This window comes from Triturus cristatus, chromosome 8 (assembly GCF_964204655.1).
Source record: "Triturus cristatus chromosome 8, aTriCri1.1, whole genome shotgun sequence".
In the NCBI taxonomy this organism is placed as follows: domain Eukaryota; kingdom Metazoa; phylum Chordata; class Amphibia; order Caudata; family Salamandridae; genus Triturus; species Triturus cristatus.
In genome coordinates, this window is record NC_140591.1 from 276,630,306 (window position 1) to 276,651,022 (window position 20,717).

The following is a 20,717-nucleotide window of genomic DNA, read 5'->3' on the forward strand; positions in this document are numbered from 1 at the left end:
TTGGCCCGATACGACAGGGCGCACTATGATGAGCTAGAGACCATCATGCACCATCTCCCTGAAAAGTACAAGACTAGGGCTAATGAACTTATTCAAGAGGGAAAAACAATAACCAATACCTCGATACGATGTGCCCTAGATGCGGCAGATACAGCCTCCAGGGCCATAAACACCAGTGTCCTTCTCCGTCGCCATGCCTGGCTCAGGGTTTCAGGATTTAAACCAGAGGTTCAAGCCTCTATACTGAATCACCCATTCGACCAAGATCATCTATTTGGTCCTAAAGTAGATGAAGCCCTGGAAAAAATGAAAAAAGATACAGACACAGCGAAATCTATGGGAGCCCTACAAACACAGACTCCCAGGCGGTCCTTTCGCCGTTCTTCCTTTCGGGGCACGGGCAGAGGCTACTCATCGGACAGTGCATCCACGTCCTATAAATCCCCCCCTCAGTCTACCTTCACAAAAGGTTATCAAAGAGGCGGATACAGAGGCAATAATAATAAGGGCAGAGGCAAAACAAATACCGCCCACTCTGCCACACCTCCTGCCCAATGACTTTCCCCCGCTCCCTCCAGACCATTCCACTCCGGTCGGAGGCAGACTACGACATTTCCTTCACGTCTGGGAGACAATCACCTCAGACAAATGGGTGACACAAATTATTCAGTCAGGGTATTGCCTAGAATTAACATTTACACCCCCCAACATTCCACCCAGGCACCGCCCTATGTCGCAAGAACATACTGCGCTACTGACACAAGAGGTGATCTCCCTCCTCCAAAAAGGAGCAATAGAGCAGGTCCCCATAAATCAACGAAATTTAGGGGTCTACTCCCTGTAATTTCTAATTCCAAAGACAGACGAGACCCTACGACCTATCTTAGATCTCAGACCTCTAAACACTTACATTCATTCCGACCATTTTCACATGGTAACCCTCCAACAGGTTCTTCCACTTCTCTCCCAGAACGACTTTCTCACCACTCTGGACTTGAAAGACGCGCACTTTCACATCCCAGTACACCAATCTCACAGAAAGTACCTCAGGTTTGTGGTAGACGGACAACATTACCAGTTCAAGGTGCTCCCGTTCGGGGTAACAACAGCACCAAGGGTGTTCACCAAGTGCCTGGCAGTAGTGGCTGCACATCTCAGAAGACAGCACATTCACGTCTTCCCCTATCTGGACGATTGGCTCATAAAGGCCACGTCCTACCAACAGTGTGTGCACCATACCGCTGCTACAGTCCAACTACTTCACCAGCTAGGCTTCACGGTGAACCATCAAAAATCCCACCTGGTACCATCACACACAAAACAATATCTCGGTGCCACCATAGACACCTCAAAGGCCATAGCCTATCCCAATCCTGCCAGGATTGCAAAAATACAGGCGCTGCGTCAAAAATTCCTATCCCAACACTCTCTCCCAGCAAGAGTGTTTATGCAGCTCATAGGGATGATGGCCTCTTGCATCTTTATAGTGCCACATGCAAGACTCCAAATGCGCCCACTCCAAGAGTGTTTGGCGCGCCAGTGGAACCAGGCCCAGGGACAACTGACAGATCTGGTGTTGGTAGACGGTCGCACCCATCGCTCTCTGCAGTGGTGGAACACAACAAACCTTTCCAGAGGTCGACCGTTCCTGGACCCGGTCCCACAAATAGTCCTAACGGCAGATGCGTCGCTCTCCGGCTGGGGAGCTCATCTGTTACATCTCACAGCACAGGGCACATGGACGCCGCAACAAAAGTTACTCCACATAAACCATCTGGAGTTACTGGCGATCTTCCTCGCCCTAAAATCCTTCCAGGCGCAGATTTCAGGCAAGGCAGTCCTCATTCGCACAGACCACATAACTGCCATGTACTACATTCAAAAACAGGGGGGCACACACTCTCCACAGCTCTCTCAGTTAGCACAGAGTATATGGAGATGGGCAATTCCACAAAAGATTTTTCTCCTAGCCCAACACGTCCCAGGAGTACAAAACACCGTGGCAGATCTGCTGAGCAGACAGACACAGCAGATCCACGAGTGGGAACTTCACCCACAGGTTCTTCACCCGTTCTTTCAGTAGTGGGGGCATCCACACATAGACCTATTCGCCACCCACGAAAACAAAAAATGCCCAATCTTCGCCGCCAGATATCCACACCCATTGTCCAAAGGCAATGCGATATGGATGAACTGGTCAAACAAATTTGCATACGCTTTTCCACCTCTCCCACTAATTCCATTAGTGGTCCGGAAGCTACAGCAGCATTCCCTAACTCTAATCCTAGTAGCTCCAACATGGGCCAGACAACCGTGGTACACCACGCTGCTGGAACTCTCAGTAGTACCACACCAAAAGCTACGCCTCTCACCATGCCTCCTAACCCAGAACCATGGAGAGATCAGGCACTCGGACCCAGCTCAGCTCAACCTTGCGATCTGGCTCCTGAGGTCCTAGAATTTGGATACCTTAACCTTCCCCCTGATTGCATGAACATTATCAGGGAAGCTAGACGCCCTACTACTAGGGCGTGCTATGCAGCAAAGTGGAAAAGATTTGTTATTTACTGCCACAACAACACGATCAATCCCTTAAATGTATCCATACAACACATTATATGTTATTTACTCCATTTACAAAGGTGTAACCTAGCATATACCTCCATTCGGTTACACCTTGCTGCAATTGCTGCCTATTTACAAAACATGCAGCACCTCTCACTTTTCAAAGTACCTGCCATCAAAGCCTTTATGGAAGGCCTCAAAAGAGTAATTCCACCCAGAGTGCCACCCTCACCTGTTTGGAACTTGAATATAGTCCTCACACGGTTAATGGGACCCCCTTTCGAACCATTACATAAGTGCGAGCTGCAATTCCTCACATGGAAGACAGCTTTTCTAGTGGCTATCACTTCCCTCAGAAGGGTTACTGAAATACAAGCACTCACTATACAGGAACCTTTTCTTCAGATGCATCACAACAAGGTTGTACTCCGCACCAATCCCAAATTTCTACCCAAAGTCATTTCTCCATTCCATCTAAACCAGTCGGTAGAATTACCAGTCTTTTTCTCGCAACCCCAAACAGTTGCAGAAAGAGCCTTACACACACTGGATGTTAAAAGGGCTTTACTTTACTACATCCAGAGAACACAACCTTTCAGGAAAACCAAACAGCTATTTGTTTCCTTCTCTCCACCACACAAAGGCAACCCTATTTCCAAATCAGGGATAGCTAGGTGGATTGTAAAATGCATACAGATTTGCTACCACAAAGCAAAACGAACGCTATCGGTTCCCCCTAAAGCCCACTCTACAAGGAAGATAGGGGCTTCTATGGCTTTCCTAGGGAACATACCACTAGATGACATATGCAAAGCAGCGACATGGTCAACACCACACACCTTCACAAAACATTATTGTGTAGATGAGCAAACCAAGCAACAAGCTAGTGTGGGCCAAGCTGTACTAAAAACACTGTTTCAGACAACTGCAACGGATGCCGGTGGTCGCCGCTAGGGTTGGGTACTGCTATATAATCTATGCACAGTGTATAATCTGCAGCTCATATGCCTCGAACGGAATATGCTACTTACCAGTATGCATCTGTTCTTGGCATGTAGAGCTGCAGATCTATACACACCCACCCGCCTCCCCGGCTACCTGTATCCGTTCCAGTCTTATCTTATTTAGATACAATACACATGGGTTTCTTTACTATTACTACTACGCTCCATCTTTCCCTGCTGGCAAAAACAATCTGAGGATGGAGCCGAAGCCCATGCGCAATACTAACCAGAGGAGGAGTCACCTACCTCGTGACTCCCAAAGACTTTCCAAGAGGAAAAACAAACTGCAAACATCCAGGCCCAACACCAGATGGCGATCTATGCACAGTGTATAGATCTGCAGCTCTACATGTCAAGAACAGATGCATACTGGTAAGTAGCATATTCCTTACCTCTAACTAGAGGTCTAGAAGAGTGGTATCTGTCACAGGTGCACATACAACCTGGCATCTTCCCTGTTCATAAGGAGACTATTAGGGTTGCAGTTTCCTTAGCTCTTCCTTCCTCATCAGTGCCATCCAGTACTTAGTTGCCCCAATCCTTCTTCCATGTTCTTTTTTCTGGGGCTTATATCATATATTTTTTATCGATCAGGTATGCACATATTCTACAAGCACTCTTGGTGTCTTATTCCAAAGCTCTGGCGAGATGTAGTAGCGGGGCAAGATCTTGTGAGTGTTCAAGATCTCCGTGCTCAACTTGGATATGTTTTTTTATTTAAACTGAAACAACTGTTTCACTTCGTCTCAGTGTTTTCAGTTTGTGAGGTTGCACCCTCTGGTTAGAGCCCTTCTGCTATGCTGTGGAGGAACTTCATGCTCGCACATAGGCACATTGTGCTAACATATAAAAAGCAAAGTGAGGGACCTAGAGACTCTTACTTGAAACCTTTAGCAGAGACCTGTTGAATACAGCAAAGATATGATTTTGAAGGACACTGCTTCAGAATTTTTCTTTTGAGTGGAAAGACTACTAATTAATCTGTTGATTTAGTCTGCAAGTGTCATTTAAACAATAATTCACAGTGAGGATGGATAGCACAAAACTACATAAGGACAAGTAAAATCAGCAAAACTGAAGGGGCAAGTCAACCCTTTGCCATCAGTTAATTTATTGAATCAAAGTCCAGAACAATCCACACAGTAAGAGAAGGAAATTCTCATTTGCTATAAGTAAAGCTAAATAGAAATGAAAAGTAGAACTCATCAATAGCACTTGAGTGGTAAAGGTTCTATTGATGAGATATATATTCGTCGATACTAATTACCTATATGGATCGTGTATGTACTGTGCATGGTCTTTTTGTTTGATCTTAAACTGTTGCAATAACCTTCCTGGATATTGCTCTTTATAAGGAATTTAGGCAATAAACCAATGTCCATGTCTAAACAAAACAATAGTGAAAAAGAGAACGACAGTGATTTGTTGTGCGTGCTAGTTTGAAGGCACAAAACATGCCTGGAAACAACTGAGAGTAACAGAACACCCAAACTGAGATGTAGTTGACCTTTGTGTTTTCTTACAGCCATCTCCAAGGGTCATAACCAGTACAAGTGCAAACTCACATTTTTCACCTTTCCTTCTCTTGTCCTGGTTTGTTCCTAGTCCTCTCCAGAATCCTGTGAAAGGTAGAGTTGACTGCGAGGCATAGGGCATCTACTTCACTCCTGTAAGAAATGTAAAGCCTATTTCTGATTAGTGGCCACGGCATTTTGTATTTTGACAGCAACAGTTCATTAGCCTTGATAAGCTTTGAACATCTGCCAGTTGGAGCTCTAAGTTTTTCCACCACATTAGCCAGAGTTTAGGTCATAACATTAGGTGCATAGGGTGCAAAAAGTCTGTGGCTGTTTGACTGTTATTGTGCTTGTGTACAGCGCTATGTTGACATTTTCTACAGTGTGTTCCTAGCCAGGTGACTATCTATGGAAGATATCTATACTGAAGAACTGTAGGAACAAGTAAACAGATTTCCCTCATCTGTCCTCTTTTTAGGGATATTTGAGAGTCACGAAACTGCCTGAATATTTGAACATAAACAGTGATGCTGGAGACCTTCTCATTAGCATGTTGTGATCCCCAAGCATAACACAATGTCTTCTTCAACTATTAGAATGCAGAATAGGTTTCAGGATGCGTCCTATGTTAGACTTTAGCAAGTAGGTCACTTAGCACTGTTATTGTTAATTCAAATTGAACATTGGTGTCATGCATTGTCTGCCTTGCTGAAGAATCCCGCCTGTTATTTGATCGGTCTTCATTTTGTTGGATTCTGATTACTTTCCATTTTTGTACACCACAGGTTTTACAGAGTGTTGCCACAACCCTGGGTTATAAGAGTGTTGAAGACTTCATGACGTCTCACCTGGATTACCTCATTCTTGAGTGGCTGCGAATGAGAGAGCCTGGCTACAGCTTATCTGCCTTTCCCTTCACATTATTAAATGTTTCCAGTGTAGAGGAGTTTTACAGGTACATCTGTTTATGCCAAGGTTACAGTCTTTAAAATGCTGTCTTAAGATATTGCACAAAGGATTTTGCGTTTTGCCGTTTATCATTCCTTGTCTACATGTTCTAAGCATAATATTTGTTGAGCAATATAGGTCCATAAGTCAATGAACAAAACCCAAAGATTCGAAAAAAACATTATCTATAAAGATATATAGCGAGAAACAGAACAGTTTGATGTTGCCTGTGCCTTCTAAAGAAGGAGCTCTTACAACCTTGTTTAGAAAATATACGTCTCTGCTTAGTTATTACCATGCTCATAATCTTGCAAACAGTGTACAAAGACCATGACTTTAGCAGATAAAGAACTTTCTTTTCTTTCAATGTAAACTGGTATGAGTTGGGTGTTGTATGTCAATTTAAGTGGAGACAGGATAAGACACGTAAAGACACCGGTTTAGTCAGAAAAAAAAGCCTACTTCTGCCTGTCATATGGTCCTTCTGCTAGTCTCTAGCTTCGCTTTTAAATTTGCGTAGGGTGTCCCTTCTGGGGCATTATGTAAAACCCTGGTTCAAATGTGCTCAGAAAAGACCTAATCCATAGTTTATTTAAATTATTTTTTTTATAACACATTTTTCCCGGTTTAGATGCAATACAGTACAATAACATAAGACACATGCAGGAGAAACCCCTCCAGATAAATGACACAGAAATAAAGTTCTCTGTCTTTCCTCCCACCGTTTTCCACCCTCACACTTTCAGAGAATTGGCCCCATTTAGAAAGTGAAAAAGAAAACCTTCACCTTCTGGAGTTATTTATGGGATCCGTCAGTGTTTTTGCTCTGGTTTTAAGAAATGTTGAAGAGCCCCAAGGTATGATATGGGCTCAGGACCATGCTTTCCATTCTCAACAGGCCAGAATCCACTGGCTGTCTCTATTTGTATCTAGAGAAAGAATTTGCAGGTGTTTCTGTATTGAGTCTGTAACATGTGGGGAGTCTTTCTGTTTCCAAAATGTAGTAGTCAATTTTGTTGCTGCACCTTACAAGTGGAACAACCGTTTGTTCCCAGACCTGGACAAATGTTCTCCCACTTGTTTTCTCTGGCCTAGGATTACCACTCCTGAGTCAGCAGCATTAAGGTAACCCATAATACGTTTAATGTGGCTGAGTATTTCTTTCCAGGAGGGTTGAACACCATAGCACGCCCATCGGACATTTCATTGTAAGCATCCCCACCACACATCTCTAACTGACATCATTCCTGGCCGGCTATATCATTTTTAAACCATGGAGATAACATAGCCAAGAAATGAACTTCATGGAGTCCTTATTCTTATAGTCCATCATATGCCTATTGGCTGTAGCTTTGTTGAGGGGGGGGCGATATATTTCCCTCCCAATGACTTCTGGAGGTATCTTAAATATTTTTGTACTTTCAGTTGAAAGTCCTGTGTACGTTGCTCAAGTGACTTGACAGACAGGACAGCCATTGCATAAGTTCACCATTCCAACAAGATCTTACAAGATAAAAATCTAACCTTTCTCGTAAATAATGCCAGCAAAAACTCATTGAAAATGTTATGTTCAAATTACAGCTTAATATCAACTACTGAGTCTTCACAGTCACTGTTGAACTGTCAATTGTTGGTGATAATAGTAATTGTATTAATTCTCACCTCATTGACTGAATTTTGTGATTTTACCAAACCATTTATCTTAGACTTAGTATTAAAGCTTTAAAATGGAAACTCCAGCCGTGTTATGTACAGCAATGTTGCGATTGCTCAACAAAAACAAATAACCAAATAAATTGCCCCGTTACATTTAAGTCTACCAGCTACTGCCCTCACTTTTGTGCATTACAGCACTAGTATTACAGCACATAGCATTGCCTCATATAGAAAATCACACACAAAATAAATTGCATGAGTTTGAGTGTACCTATTCGATATAGTAAAAGATGTAGCTCCAAGGAACCCAACACCACCAGACTTCGATTCCAGGAAGAAATGAAAGACGTTGTATCCTGGATGAGCAGCAGCTGTCTGAAGCTCAACTCGGAGAAGACAGAAGTCCTCGTCCTCATCCCCTCAGCATGGGACAATACCTGGTGGTCTACCACCCTCGGCAACCTCCCAACTCCCACGGCCCACGCCTGGAACCTCGGCATCATACTAGTCTCCACCCTCACCATGACCCGACAGATCAACGCCGTTGTTTCCACCTGTTTCAACACCCTCTGGATCCTTTGCAAGACCTTCAAATGGATACCCCCCCCCCCCCCCCCCCGAGTCCAGAAAGACTTTCACCCACTCACTCATAACAAGCAGACTAGGCTACGGAAACGCCCTCTACGCCGGAATCCACAGATCCCTGCTACACAAAATTCAGACCATTCAGAACACCGCGGCCAGACCCGTCTCCGGCATCCGGTGACATGAACACATCAGTCAACACCAACGAAACCTCCACTGGCTCCCAGTCGAGAAGAGAGTAACCTTCAAGCTACTCACCTATGCCTACAAATCCCTCCGCAAAACTAGACCCAAATACCTCAACAAAAGAGTCTCCTTCCATGTACCCTAGAGAAACCACTGCTCTGCCGACCTCGCCCTCACTGAAGCCCTGCGCATCCGCAGAGCCAAAGCGGGTGGAAGATCCTTCTCCTACATCAGGGCAAAAACCTTGAACGAGCTCCCGATGAAATAATCAGACGCTTCCCAACTCTGCAGTCTTTCAAGAAGAGCCTCAAGACCTGGCTATTCGGCTGACTCGGAGCTGCTACCTCCCATCCCCCCCCCCCCCCCACCCACACCAGCGCTTTGAGACCTACACAGGTGAGTAGCGCTCTTCACAATTCCCTGATTGATTGTAGGAGCACCATTCAAATAATAATTCTTGTCAATAAACACGTTACTAGTTTGATGTTTATATACATATTTGCTTTGTCACCTCCAGTGGGACTCTGTTGAGGTGCTAACATTTAGAAGTTAGTCAACATTGATTGCCACTTTTCCTAGGGGGAATGTTCCAACTGTGAGAAGCATGATGTAAATGAGCTTGTAGGGAGGTGCATCTGTAGGTCATTTCTTTCTGTACGACTGGTGCTGAGTAATACTGGTGGAGACTAAAAACACGGAGCTGGCTTCCTCAGCAGATTAGGACTGGATAAATAATTGCTCATGCAGAAATTCCCAAAATGAGAAGAGTACAATTTGAAGAAAGCCTTCCTCCTGCACAGCATGTGCTTAACCGTGATGGTGCCTCTCATCTGGGATAAGTGGAGGAGGTCCAGTAATTACGTGGATTGGTGACCATGACACAGGAGTGTAATACAGAGTTTATTTCAGGAGTAAAAAACCTTGCCTAGGAGAACCTTGTTTAGTACTGGAACCAGTTGTCTGAATCCTTCAGTCCGTGGTTTGGTGGCACTGAGAAATTAGGAAAAAAACACTCCTCCTCCATGCCACATTAAGAACAAGTAATGTGTGTGGGCAATACAGCCACCTGTGAATTGAAAATCTCAGGAAAAGGGTTTGAACATAAGCGTTTGGAGTGGAAATTTCATTACTCAAGAAAGTTTAGTTCCTTACTGTGAAATGCAACGTAGGAACTGATTGCGAGCTTGGCAGAATTCCATGCAGAAATTCCATGGGGTTGGAATTACCATTGCCTTCTTTATGGAATTCTGTCTATTAAGAGTTTCACCCCTTGGAATGGAGAATAACTGTGCAGACCCAAACATACCCTACGGAAGTCTGCATGGTATTGCCTATTCCCGTGGAATTAAGTCTCACATTAACCACCTCCTCTGAGCAGGTCTTGAAAAGGAGCAATGGCTTCTCTGCAGGGTGGGGGTGGGCTTGGTTATCAGGGGATGGAGAGAGAAGAATAGTTTTAGCAGGGAGAGCATTGTATTGCATGTTCTCCACTTAACAAAGAAGAAGTTTGGCAAGGACCAGGAGACTAGGTTTGACTGCCTCGCGCAGTTTTACCGGCCAGAATTTCTGACAAGGAAAATTTGGTGCAGTGTTTTAGCACCTAGAAAAACTAGACAATTCTTGATCAGGCGGAGCAGTATCCCATTCACTAAAGAGTATCCTTATGCCAGAAGGTTAGTTGACAACAATATGGTGGTTCGATTCCATTTTACTGTGCAGGTAAGCACAGGCAGCACCTATAAAGCAGTAAAGAGTTCCATTGATTAAGTCGCTGAGAATGTCAGCACAATGGAAGGCCTCCAAGGCAACCCTGTGACAGAGCAGGGTAGTGTAGCTTGGCAGTGTTCTGTAGCAAATAAAATAGTTTTCCTATACAATAGCAAATAAGTTTCTGCTGACTGGCCTTGGTGCTTTAAACCAAATACAGTAAGGAGTGTATTGAGAGGACGAGAACAAGGCAGTCAGATTACATCATAGAAATGCGGCCACATTGAGTAATACATTGTTTGCCAGTGACTTGCAGCGGGTAGCAGCAAGAAAACAGTCTGTGAGGTAACAGCAAACCTTCAAATGAAGAGTGGTGCAACCATCAACAAGTGAGAAAGTCAGAAATCAACACTTAATCTAGCTGTAGTGTTTCAATGCTTGAGTAGCTGAGACACCCAATGGCAAGGAGCAAGGAAAAAACATCAGGGGGACAGACTACATGAGAAATTTAAAGGGCAAATGCCAGCAACAAACATCAAATGTAGAGTAGTAGTATCAAAGCACCACAGATGGGGAGTCTGCAGTAAGGCTCCACTGAGGGAGAGTGTGCACTAACAGGAGATATGAAGGCATCAATGAAACGCCAACAGTAGATCAGCAGTATCAAATAGTAGCACAATGCAGAAAGTTTTAGACCTCTGCAAAAGTGAAGTTGTACAAGTAGCTGCACCATTGATAGAATATTACAGCAACAAGAGACGCATCAAAAAAATTATCAAAGTGAGGGGCAGCAAAACATATTAAGTGCCCTCGAATAACAAAAAAGGAAAAACTGTAAAATACCAGATGGAAATAAAAAATAATAAAATGCCAGATTTAAAGAGTTACAAAAGGGGATGATGGACTGAGCGTTTGAGCAAATCAAACACTCACCCCCAGTCAACTGATCTGGGTTCAATCCATCATCATTCTTTAGCTCACTCCACCACCCCAGTTCAGACATGGCCATATGCAAATCAGTCTGACCCTGAGCCTCATGGGAACAGTCCAGCCCGAACTTCCAAGCCATGTCTTCCCTGGACCGGAAAAAAGCATCCTGGGACCGGTTTCGGGTTCATAACTCATCAGCCAGGCTATCTTGAATCCAGTGGCAATGTGAGCAAGGGACCCACTTCTGGGCATACCCTGCCAACTTAGGGCGAACAAAGCGATACCAAAGGGGATGATGGACGGAGCGTTTGAGCAAATCAAACACTCACCCCCAGTCAACTGATCTGGGTTTAATCATGATTCTTTAGCTCACTCCACCACCCCAGTTCAGACATGGCCATATGCAAATCATTTAAAGCGTTGACAGCAAAACTCCAGAGAGGAAGATAAAATAACAAAGAGAGCCAGAGCAAAAAAAGATAACTAGTGAGAGATAGAAAAGAAGGAAAACGGGGAGCACTAAACCAGCTGAGGGAAAGATCAGCAGCATACGTACAACATGAGACAAGCTGCAAAGTATAGCAGCTCCCAGAAAAAGACAGTAGCAGATAACCAAAAGACAACAGAATAACACATTTACAGTCTTTTTTTTAGATACTAGGAAAGAAGAGGCAACAGTGAGACTGCACTTGAGCACAGACAGATGGAGACAGCAATTCAACACAAGTGACAGAAGCTGCATTTAAGTACTAGAAAAAGGGATAATGCATGAAAACACTAGGCAGAAGCAGACAATAGCGAGCAACATAGATCAAGGTAGCACGAAAACAGGGTGCCATCATAGGAACAAAGGTTTCAGCAATTTACAGAGAGAAAATCAGCTACAGAATGGAAGAACGATGAGGAACCTCCAATCTGCAAAAAGAGAAAGGATGATGACAACAATGGTGAAATTGAGATAGGAGCAATATCCCCAAATGAAAGGAGCGAAGAAAAATTGAGTAGAGGTGATATGGCACAAAATGACAGAGGGGCTGAACAATACACCTGCTGGAGTGATTCAACAGCATACTGGATAGTTATATGCAACAAGAAATTAGCTGATGGAGGCTGGAGGGTAACCCCATGTAGAGAGAGGTAGCAGCAGAATTCTAGAATAGTGAGACTAGCTGGAGAAGTAAAACAAACACTAGACTAAAGGCACAGAAGATGTACTCCAGTGGAACTAACAGAAGAAGCAGCAAAACAGCAGGGAAAAAGATGCACAAAACAGTCCTCTTAGCCTTATTGATTAATGATAAAACTATGAATCAGGGTTATCGTATGATAAACTTCATTTTAAAGTCTGCAAGAAACTCATGATTCAAAAAATTTTTGTGGTAACATATGTGAAAATAAACTATTTGGGATTATTTAAATAATACTTGTTATGTTCCTAAATATTTTTAGTCAATACAAACATACATTTAACATTTGAAGAATAATGACTTTTACAATAAATGTATACTTACCTTGTCCAACAAGCACCAGAATAAAGCTACCTTCACATTGCGGAACATCAAAGTATAATATACTTCTAGTCCTAAATATTTTCTATGCTTAAATTTGTATCTAAGTTAATAATACAGCTGTCCTCCACGTAACAGCACAGTAAAAGACAGTATGAACAGCAGCCAAAATTAGAGTGAGGGATCAAAAGGAAAAAAAAGTTGGGAACTTAAAATCTATAACTCTACTCTCCATACATGTCATTAAAATGGCAAATTCATTCATAATTGTAAGCCAATTATTTTAATAATAATCTTTCTCTTTGTAAAGAAGAGACAGTTCTAAAATGCAACTTTCAGCTTTAGGATTCACACCTGCCTGCCATCTGCATAATTTCATAATATTTGTTTTTTTGCCACAGTAATGACACATATAGTTCACAAAATGTGTCCACATGAAACTCTGCTTTTAGTAGCTGTCATCACAGGAGATGTATCTATCTTTTTACTAAACACCAACTCCATATTTCCCAATTCATGGATCCAAATTGGGACTATTTATCAAAAAAATAATAAGATGGGAGTTCCAGAACCAGAAGCCATATTGTATTTCAAACAATTCTCTAATAAACATACCTTACTCTTTTAATTGGCAATCTGTATAGCCTATAAAGAATTCTCTGTGTCTATTTTAATCTTAAATCAAGTTTGGGGGTAGTTGATTTTTGTATGCATATATATATATATATATATATATATATATATATATATTTTACCACACCTGATTACTAATTGGTAGACCTATATCTTCAATCCACACATTTCTTTGTTTTTCAGATGTATTCCCAATATGTACATTCTTTTAAAGTCATGTAATCAAAAGGGGGGAAAGATCTGGTCATACTATGTGCTTGAAGAAGGAAGTAGATCTCGAATCCCTCTAGTGGCCACCAATGAAAATGTAGTTACCACTTCCAGAAGTCTGTTAAATTTATGTAGCTGAATATTTGGAAGCATGTATAGACATTTTGAATTTCTATTTTAATTGTGTCATTCTTACAAGTAGCGGTACAAAAGGAGGTGGTGATGGACGGAGCACCAGAACCAATCAAACACTCACACCCAGTCAACAGATCTGGGTTTGATCCATCACCGTTCTTTAGCCCACTCTGCCACCCCAGTTCAGACATGGCCATATGCAAATCAGTCTGACCCTGTGCCTCATGGGAACAGTCCAGCCCGAACTGCCAAGCCATGCCTTCCCTGGACCGGAAACAAGCTTCCTAGGACCGGTTTCTGGCATTTCAGCCGTCTTCAGCCAGGCTTGCTTGAATCCAGTGGCAAAGTGAGCAATGGCATTTGCGCAAGGAGGTCTGCCTGGTTAAGGCTTACAGCTCTCAAACCGGATGCTCAACAGAGGATCCTTAACCTGCCTTTTTCTACCTTTTTCTGGTTCTTCATTGTTTGGCAGCCACACAGATGAAGAGATGGCTCGAATGAAAGCCGAATTAGACACTTTGAAGGCGGTGGGGTTAGAGAAGAAAAAATTCAGGCGGAGATACAGGCCCAACCAGCGCAAGGCATACCAACAGAGGGTTCAAACCCCTCAGTGGTCCCAAAGCAAAAACCAAGGAAGATCACCGTTCCAAAGTCGAAAGTCGAACAGAGGTAGAGGAGGTAATCAACAGCAGTCCTATTCCACCGCTAGATCAGCAGGGAAGCAATGAGCCAGAGCTTCCTCTGCCGCCGTTGCCAACTCCAGTGGGAGGAAGTGTTTCACATCATCTGAAAGAGTGGTGCAACATAACAAAAGATCGTTGGGTGCTCAGTATACTGCGCAGTGGATACGCACTACGTTTCCGTGTGTCTCCAAAGGACATTCCTCCAAAGAGATCTCATCCTCACCAGCTAAAGTTGCTACGACAAGAAGTGGTGACCCTTCTGCAAAAAAAGGCCATAGAGAAGGTTCCTCCCTCTCAGCGGGGGAAGGGAGTGTAATCCAGGTACTTTCTTGTACCAATAAGAGATCATGAGCACAAATTCAGACCTATCCTGGACCTTCCAGCGCTAAACAAAACCATCTTGAAAGAGAAATTTTGCCTGCTGGCGCTTCATCAAATATGTCCACATCTGCAGGCAAACGACTGGATGTGTTCAGTGGATCTCCAGGATGCGTATTTCCACATTCCTATAATTCCCACTCATCGCAAATATCTGCGATTCATGGTGGGCAACAATCACTACCAGTTCAAGGTGTTGCCCTTCGGTCTAAAATCTGCCCCTCGAGTCTTTACCAAGTGCATGGCGGTGGTAGCGGCGGCTCTACACAGAAGAGGTCTGTTCGTATATCCGTACTTGGACGATTGGCTCCTGAAAGGTCTGTCTCCTCAGCAAGTACAGAGCAGCTTCCAAATGTGTCTATCTCTACTCCACAGGCTAGGTCTGCACGTGAATATGGAAAATCGGTTCACCGGCCTACTCAGGTGATCCATTATCTAGGCTCCACTCTGGATACAAGCCTAGGAAGAGCGTTTCCTTCGGAACAGAGACTTTCATCAATTCAACAGAAGTGCAAAGCTCTTCTCCAGACAAATCGTCCAACGGTCCGGCAATTGGCGTCTCTGCTGGGATCGATGGCTTCTTGCATATTCCTCATTCCCAACGCCAGGCTGAGAATGAGGCCTTTACAGCAGGACTTGGAGGACAAGTGGGACCAAACATCGGGTCACTGGGAAGACCGAATTGTGCTTTCACAAGCAGCAAAGTCGTCTATTCTATGGTGGACTCGTCCACAGAACCTCTTAGTGGGAGTCTCCTTCCATCAACCTGTTCCAACCCAGTCCTTGGTAACGGATGCATCTCTACAGGGATGGGGAGCGCACATGGATTGCCTACAGATGCAGGGGCGGTGGTCCGTCAAGCAACAATCCTACCACATAAACATGTTAGAGCTGCGAGCAGTCCATCTAGCTCTGAAAGCTTTTCAGCCCTCGAACATGTCCGACTCAATCCTCATCCAAACAGACAACACTACCACCATGTATTACCTCAACAAACAGGGTGGTACGCGTTCTCGCCCTCTCTCCCTGGAAGCTCAAAAGATATGGCATTGGCTTCTAGCCCGAGGCGCCTCCGTCACAGCGGTGCACCTTTCAGGGGAACGAAACGTGCGTGCAGACGCACTCAGTCGGCACTTCGAAGATCTGCCAGACTGGGTGCTAAACGACGAGGTAGTGGCAGAAATTTTCCATCAGTGGGGGCAACCTTCCATAGATTTCTTTGCAGACGATCAAAACAAAAAATGCCACGCCTTCGCCTCCAGGTTCCACCGTCCAGGGACGAGGGGTAATGCTCTTTTGATGGATTGGTCCGGAATATTTGCATACGCCTTTCCTCCCCCGCCTCTGATTCCGAAGGTTGTATCCAAACTCATCCGGTCCAGCATGTCAATGATCCTGATAGCCCCGGACTGGCCTCGGCTGTGGTGGTACCCGGACCTATTACAGCTGTCGGTGCACCCCCACAGGAGGCTTCCTTACTCATCGGACCTACTGACCAAGATGGACGGGAAGATTCTACATCCCAACCTTCCCTCACTGAACTTGGCAGCATGGCACCTGAGGTCCTGCAATATGGACATTTGAATTTACCACAGGACTGTATGGATATACTAAAGGAAGCAAAGAGACCTTCCACAAGGGCGTTGTACTCCTTTAAGTGGAAACGGTTCTACTTGTGGTGCACTCGTAATCATTTTAATCCTACCACAGGACAGGAGGAGGTAATTCTTCCTTACCTCCTGCACTTGGCTAAATCAGGGTTAAAGTATTCATCGATCAGAGTGAATTTAGCGGCCATTACGGCCTACAGAAAGTCTCCAAACCAGCCTTCCTTTTTTCAACTACAGGTGGTCAAGGATTTCCTACAGGGGTTGAAGAAAGTGCATCCCCCTGTTCGGCCTCCTTCTCCTCCTTGGGAGTTGAATCTAGTTCTTTCTAGATTAATGGGTCCTCCTTTTGAGCCCATCCATAAAGCCACGCTGCAGCATTTGACATGGAAGACCGCTTTCTTAGTCGCGATTACATCAGCGAAATCCAAGCGCTGTCTTCCAAAGAGCCATATACTATCTTTCACCACAACAGAGTAGTATTAAGGACTCACCCTGCTGAAAGTTGTATCTGATTTTCATGTTAATCAGTTAATTTCCTTACCGTCCTTTTTTCCCAATCACGCTACTCCTGCGGAAAGGTCACTCCACTCCTTAGACCTTAAGTTCTATCTAGAGGGAACGAAGGACATAAGAAAATCAGAGCAATTGTTTTAAAATTATGGTTCTATGAGGACAGGCTTTCCAGCTTCCAAAAGATCCATTTTGAGATGGATAGTGTCCTGTATAAAATTGGCCTATCAGCTGGCAAATAAACCCCTATTGTTGTCACCTAAAGCACACTCCACTAGGGGGAAAGCAGCTACAATAGCTTTCTTGCATGACGTTCCGATGGCAGAAATTTGCAAGGCAGCAACGTGGAGATCGGTGCATACTTTCACAAGGCATTATTGTCTTGAATCCGACTCCAGGGCTGATACTCAAGTAGGCCAGGCCTCCTTGAGAAATCTATTCGGATAAGAGAATTATCTGTATTTTCAAGTTTAGTTGTCTGAGCTTGATTGTTAATCATTATTTTCCTTTGCCCGCAGGGGATGAGGTGAGGCTCGCTATTCTATTCTAGTGCTTATGACTATTGATGAGTGTAGGAGAGTAGGGTCTGCTTTCTATGTTCACCCCCACTTTTTGCTTTTGCTTCACTGGTTTTCGACTTAGATGTGGCCGTGGGCCTGCTAATCAGACCCACAGCCCAGCTGTTCTCTCTCTAAATTCACACTATGTACTTTAGGTACATAACCCAATTGGTAAGGATCACCTGTTAGGGCCCTGTACAGTGTACCTTAGGTACCCAGGGCATAGGTGTACCCTAGACCTACCAGGGGCTGCAGCATGTATTATGCCACCCCTGGCTGGCCTTCCATAATGACACAACTGGCTGATCACTCCGCTGGGGCAAGGTCGTGTAATCACCCCTTGCTTAGGTGTAGTATTCCTATACCTACCTTATATATAGACACATGGGTAACCTATCAGTCACTCCTATGGCAGGCCTTAACAATCCTGAAGGCAGAGTGCTTGGTAACATGTGAGATGGTGTCTGCAGCTTTCGGAACCATGTCCTTATAGCTGTTCTATGATATCGCCTACCATATACTCTTAAAGTGCCTTATAATCCTCGCGGTTATGGTAATTATGGTTTGGCTTTATCAAAACATGTCGTGTAAGGTGTCTAACACTTTGGAATACTACCCCCACACTATTTCTGGCGGTGAGGATAGTATTCCTCCCTTCTAGAGGGAGAAGACATGTTGAAGACCTACTACCCGGTTAAAGTTAACCAGAGCCCCAGCATCACAAAATGGATGCTACTGCCACAGACACAAGTCTGACCTCCTGCTGCTGGGAGTCCTTCCAGCGAGGGAGGCTTGGACAATAGGTTTCCTGCCTTGGGAGGTGCTAGCACCACCCTAGACAGGCCTTAGTGTATTGGGGCAGGGAGGGAGGGAGGGATGAATGAAACGAGACACTGCCTGGGGCACACAAGGTGTCCCATGCATAGTCCAGTTCAAACCGGTGCTGGGGCACTCCAGCCCCAGTCCTGGTGCGAAACTGGACAAAGGGAAGGGGGTGTAACCACTCCCCTCCCTAGTCCCACCCATAGGAGGGACCTAGCAGGTAACCCAGCCCCCCAGATTAGTATAAGAGTGGGAGCTGAGTCCCTAGGACTTTGGATTATCCTGATAACTGAAACTTGAACAGAAACTCTGGACCTTTGACATTCGACTACGGAAGAAGACTGAAGAATCTCCCTTACGGCCAAGGAGTGGCCACCCTGTGCAAACAGGCACCATCAAGCGACCTGCTGTTTGCTTTGCACGAAGTTCTACGAGGAACCGACTGCGGAGCCCGACCAGCGCCTTGACTTCCAGACTTCTCCGACCCTGATCCACATCCACAGCAAAGCTGAGATCCGTGGAGGCGACGAGAGACGTGGGACCGGCTACCTGGGAAAATTGGCTACTTGCTTCCAGCGCAGCTTCTGAGGCATCCTCGAAGTTGTGCTCTGGGGATTGAGAAGCCCCAACCCCGAGCACCATCTGCACCGAAGATCAGCCCTCCACACTTCATGAGTTCTGCGTGGGGCCCTTCTGCATTTTCCCGCTCGACGCGTCTGTTTGGTTGCTTGCCCGTTGGCTAGTGACCTCTGCGACGAAGAACCTTTGACTTTCCACCGCTGGTTTGGCTCCTTCAGACTGGCCCTTGCTTCCCTGTGAAAGAGAAGCACCTCAGGCCTTCCTGGTCTGCAACAGAAGCGAATCCTTCATTCTGCGTGGGTTGCGCTTGCCAAGGCTTGTTGTGTCCCAACTCGACATCGACGCCGCCGACAGCAAGAGCCCTCGTGGGACAGCTCTCCTCCTGGTTCTGGTCGTCCTCGACGCCTCCTGGTACCCGTGGCTGCTGCGACAAGCTTCACCTCTTCACCTGCATCTTCACGACATCGCCTGGTTCCTTCCTGGTTCCTGGCTGGTGACCTAGACTCTGTCCCCCTCTGCTTGCCGGTATCCTCCTTCCTGATTCCCTCCTTGGAATCCACCGGACACTCTTCACTGACTGCCTGTCAGCATCTTTTCTTCAGGCATCCATAGGAGTCGACGACGAAACCCGACGCAAGTTCACACCTATGCACCCGCAGCCCGTGGGCTAGGTAACTTGAGTACTCCGGTGCTCACAAGGGTATTGACTATCCTAGTGTCTAGTTTCCAAATCTCTAACTCCTAGTTCCTTCCGAAGTGTCCTAGAACTCTTAATTTCTAAATACTACTATTTCTATCGACTTTAACGCATTACGCGTGAGTGTTTCCACTCTGCATCTGAATCCCGTGGGCCTGCCACTGCCTAGCAACTGATAGGATAGTGTAACCCCAGCAATTCCCTAGGCCTAGGCCTAACCTGTGTTCGTGACAGTGGTTCTTATACCACTTACTTAGTATATGGTTTGCGTGGCCCCAAGGGCCTAACTGAATTACTTACCTGTGTGATTTATGTATGCTTAAATAAGACTGTGTTGTACTTACCTCGAATCTCTGAGGGTATTTTGACTAGAATAAATACATTCTATTTTTATAATATATCTGTTGTGGTGTCCTTTCATTTGGTATTCAAGGGATTGCAAATGGTATATCAGCTGGCTTCACATGCCATACAGAGTTTAGCCTAAGACTGCTCTTGTCCATGCTACCACTAGGATAGCTGGTCTATAAGGTTGACTTTACAACCAATCACCATAAGGGTTGTTTGGACTGATACAAGGTGTACACTAGAACTAGTGACATCATACATCAGGCCAACTTCTCACAATGAGGATCCCCTGGAAGAGAAGGATTAGTTACTTACCTGTAATCCTAGTTCTCTTCCATGGGTATCCTCATCAAAGTCATAAGCAACCCTCCCGCCTCCCCGGGCAAAGGAGCCTTATTCTTAAAGAATTGTCAACTCTTTGTGTCATGACTTTGTGTCACCGCAAAGAACAACTGACCTAACTGTCACCCCTGAGGCATGATGGGAAGCTAGGGGTCATGGCTGCCTTAAAGGCACGGTGCCAGTTTTTCTATGTTGCTATGAGTTAGCTTTCTAGCCTTTTCTAGGTTGTAGTTTTCTGCAATGCAGCCTGTGAGCTGTCAGTGCTTTCAGTCCTATCTGAGGTTTTGGGCTAAATGCTAAGCATTAAAACAGTTTTCAAACATGCTTTGCTGTTGTTTTCTTCCCTGTTGTTATGATATATTGTTTATATTAGATATATTATTTATAATATACAGGGGAGTTCTTACAGCATTATTCAGCTCTGGTTATGAAAGGCTGCATTTGCTTTTTTATTTTATTTATATATATATATATATATATATATATATATATATATATATATATATATATATATATATATATATATATATATATAGAAAGTAACTAATCCTTATGCACTTTAATCTAAGAGAGGTTGATTTGATGTTGCTGTTTTGTGCCCAAC

The 20,717-nt window shown here is 44.6% G+C and overlaps 1 protein-coding gene across 1 annotated transcript in view; it reads left to right on the forward strand.

The window, feature by feature from the left end:
• The window catches only part of ATM (ATM serine/threonine kinase), a 1,586,045-nt gene that overhangs the window by 636,516 nt on the left and 928,812 nt on the right, over positions 1-20,717 (forward strand). The window contains exon 25 of the mRNA XM_085621514.1: positions 5,872-6,041. Coding sequence (XP_085477640.1) covers positions 5,872-6,041 — 170 coding nt within the window. The remainder of the gene's footprint in view (positions 1-5,871; positions 6,042-20,717) is intronic.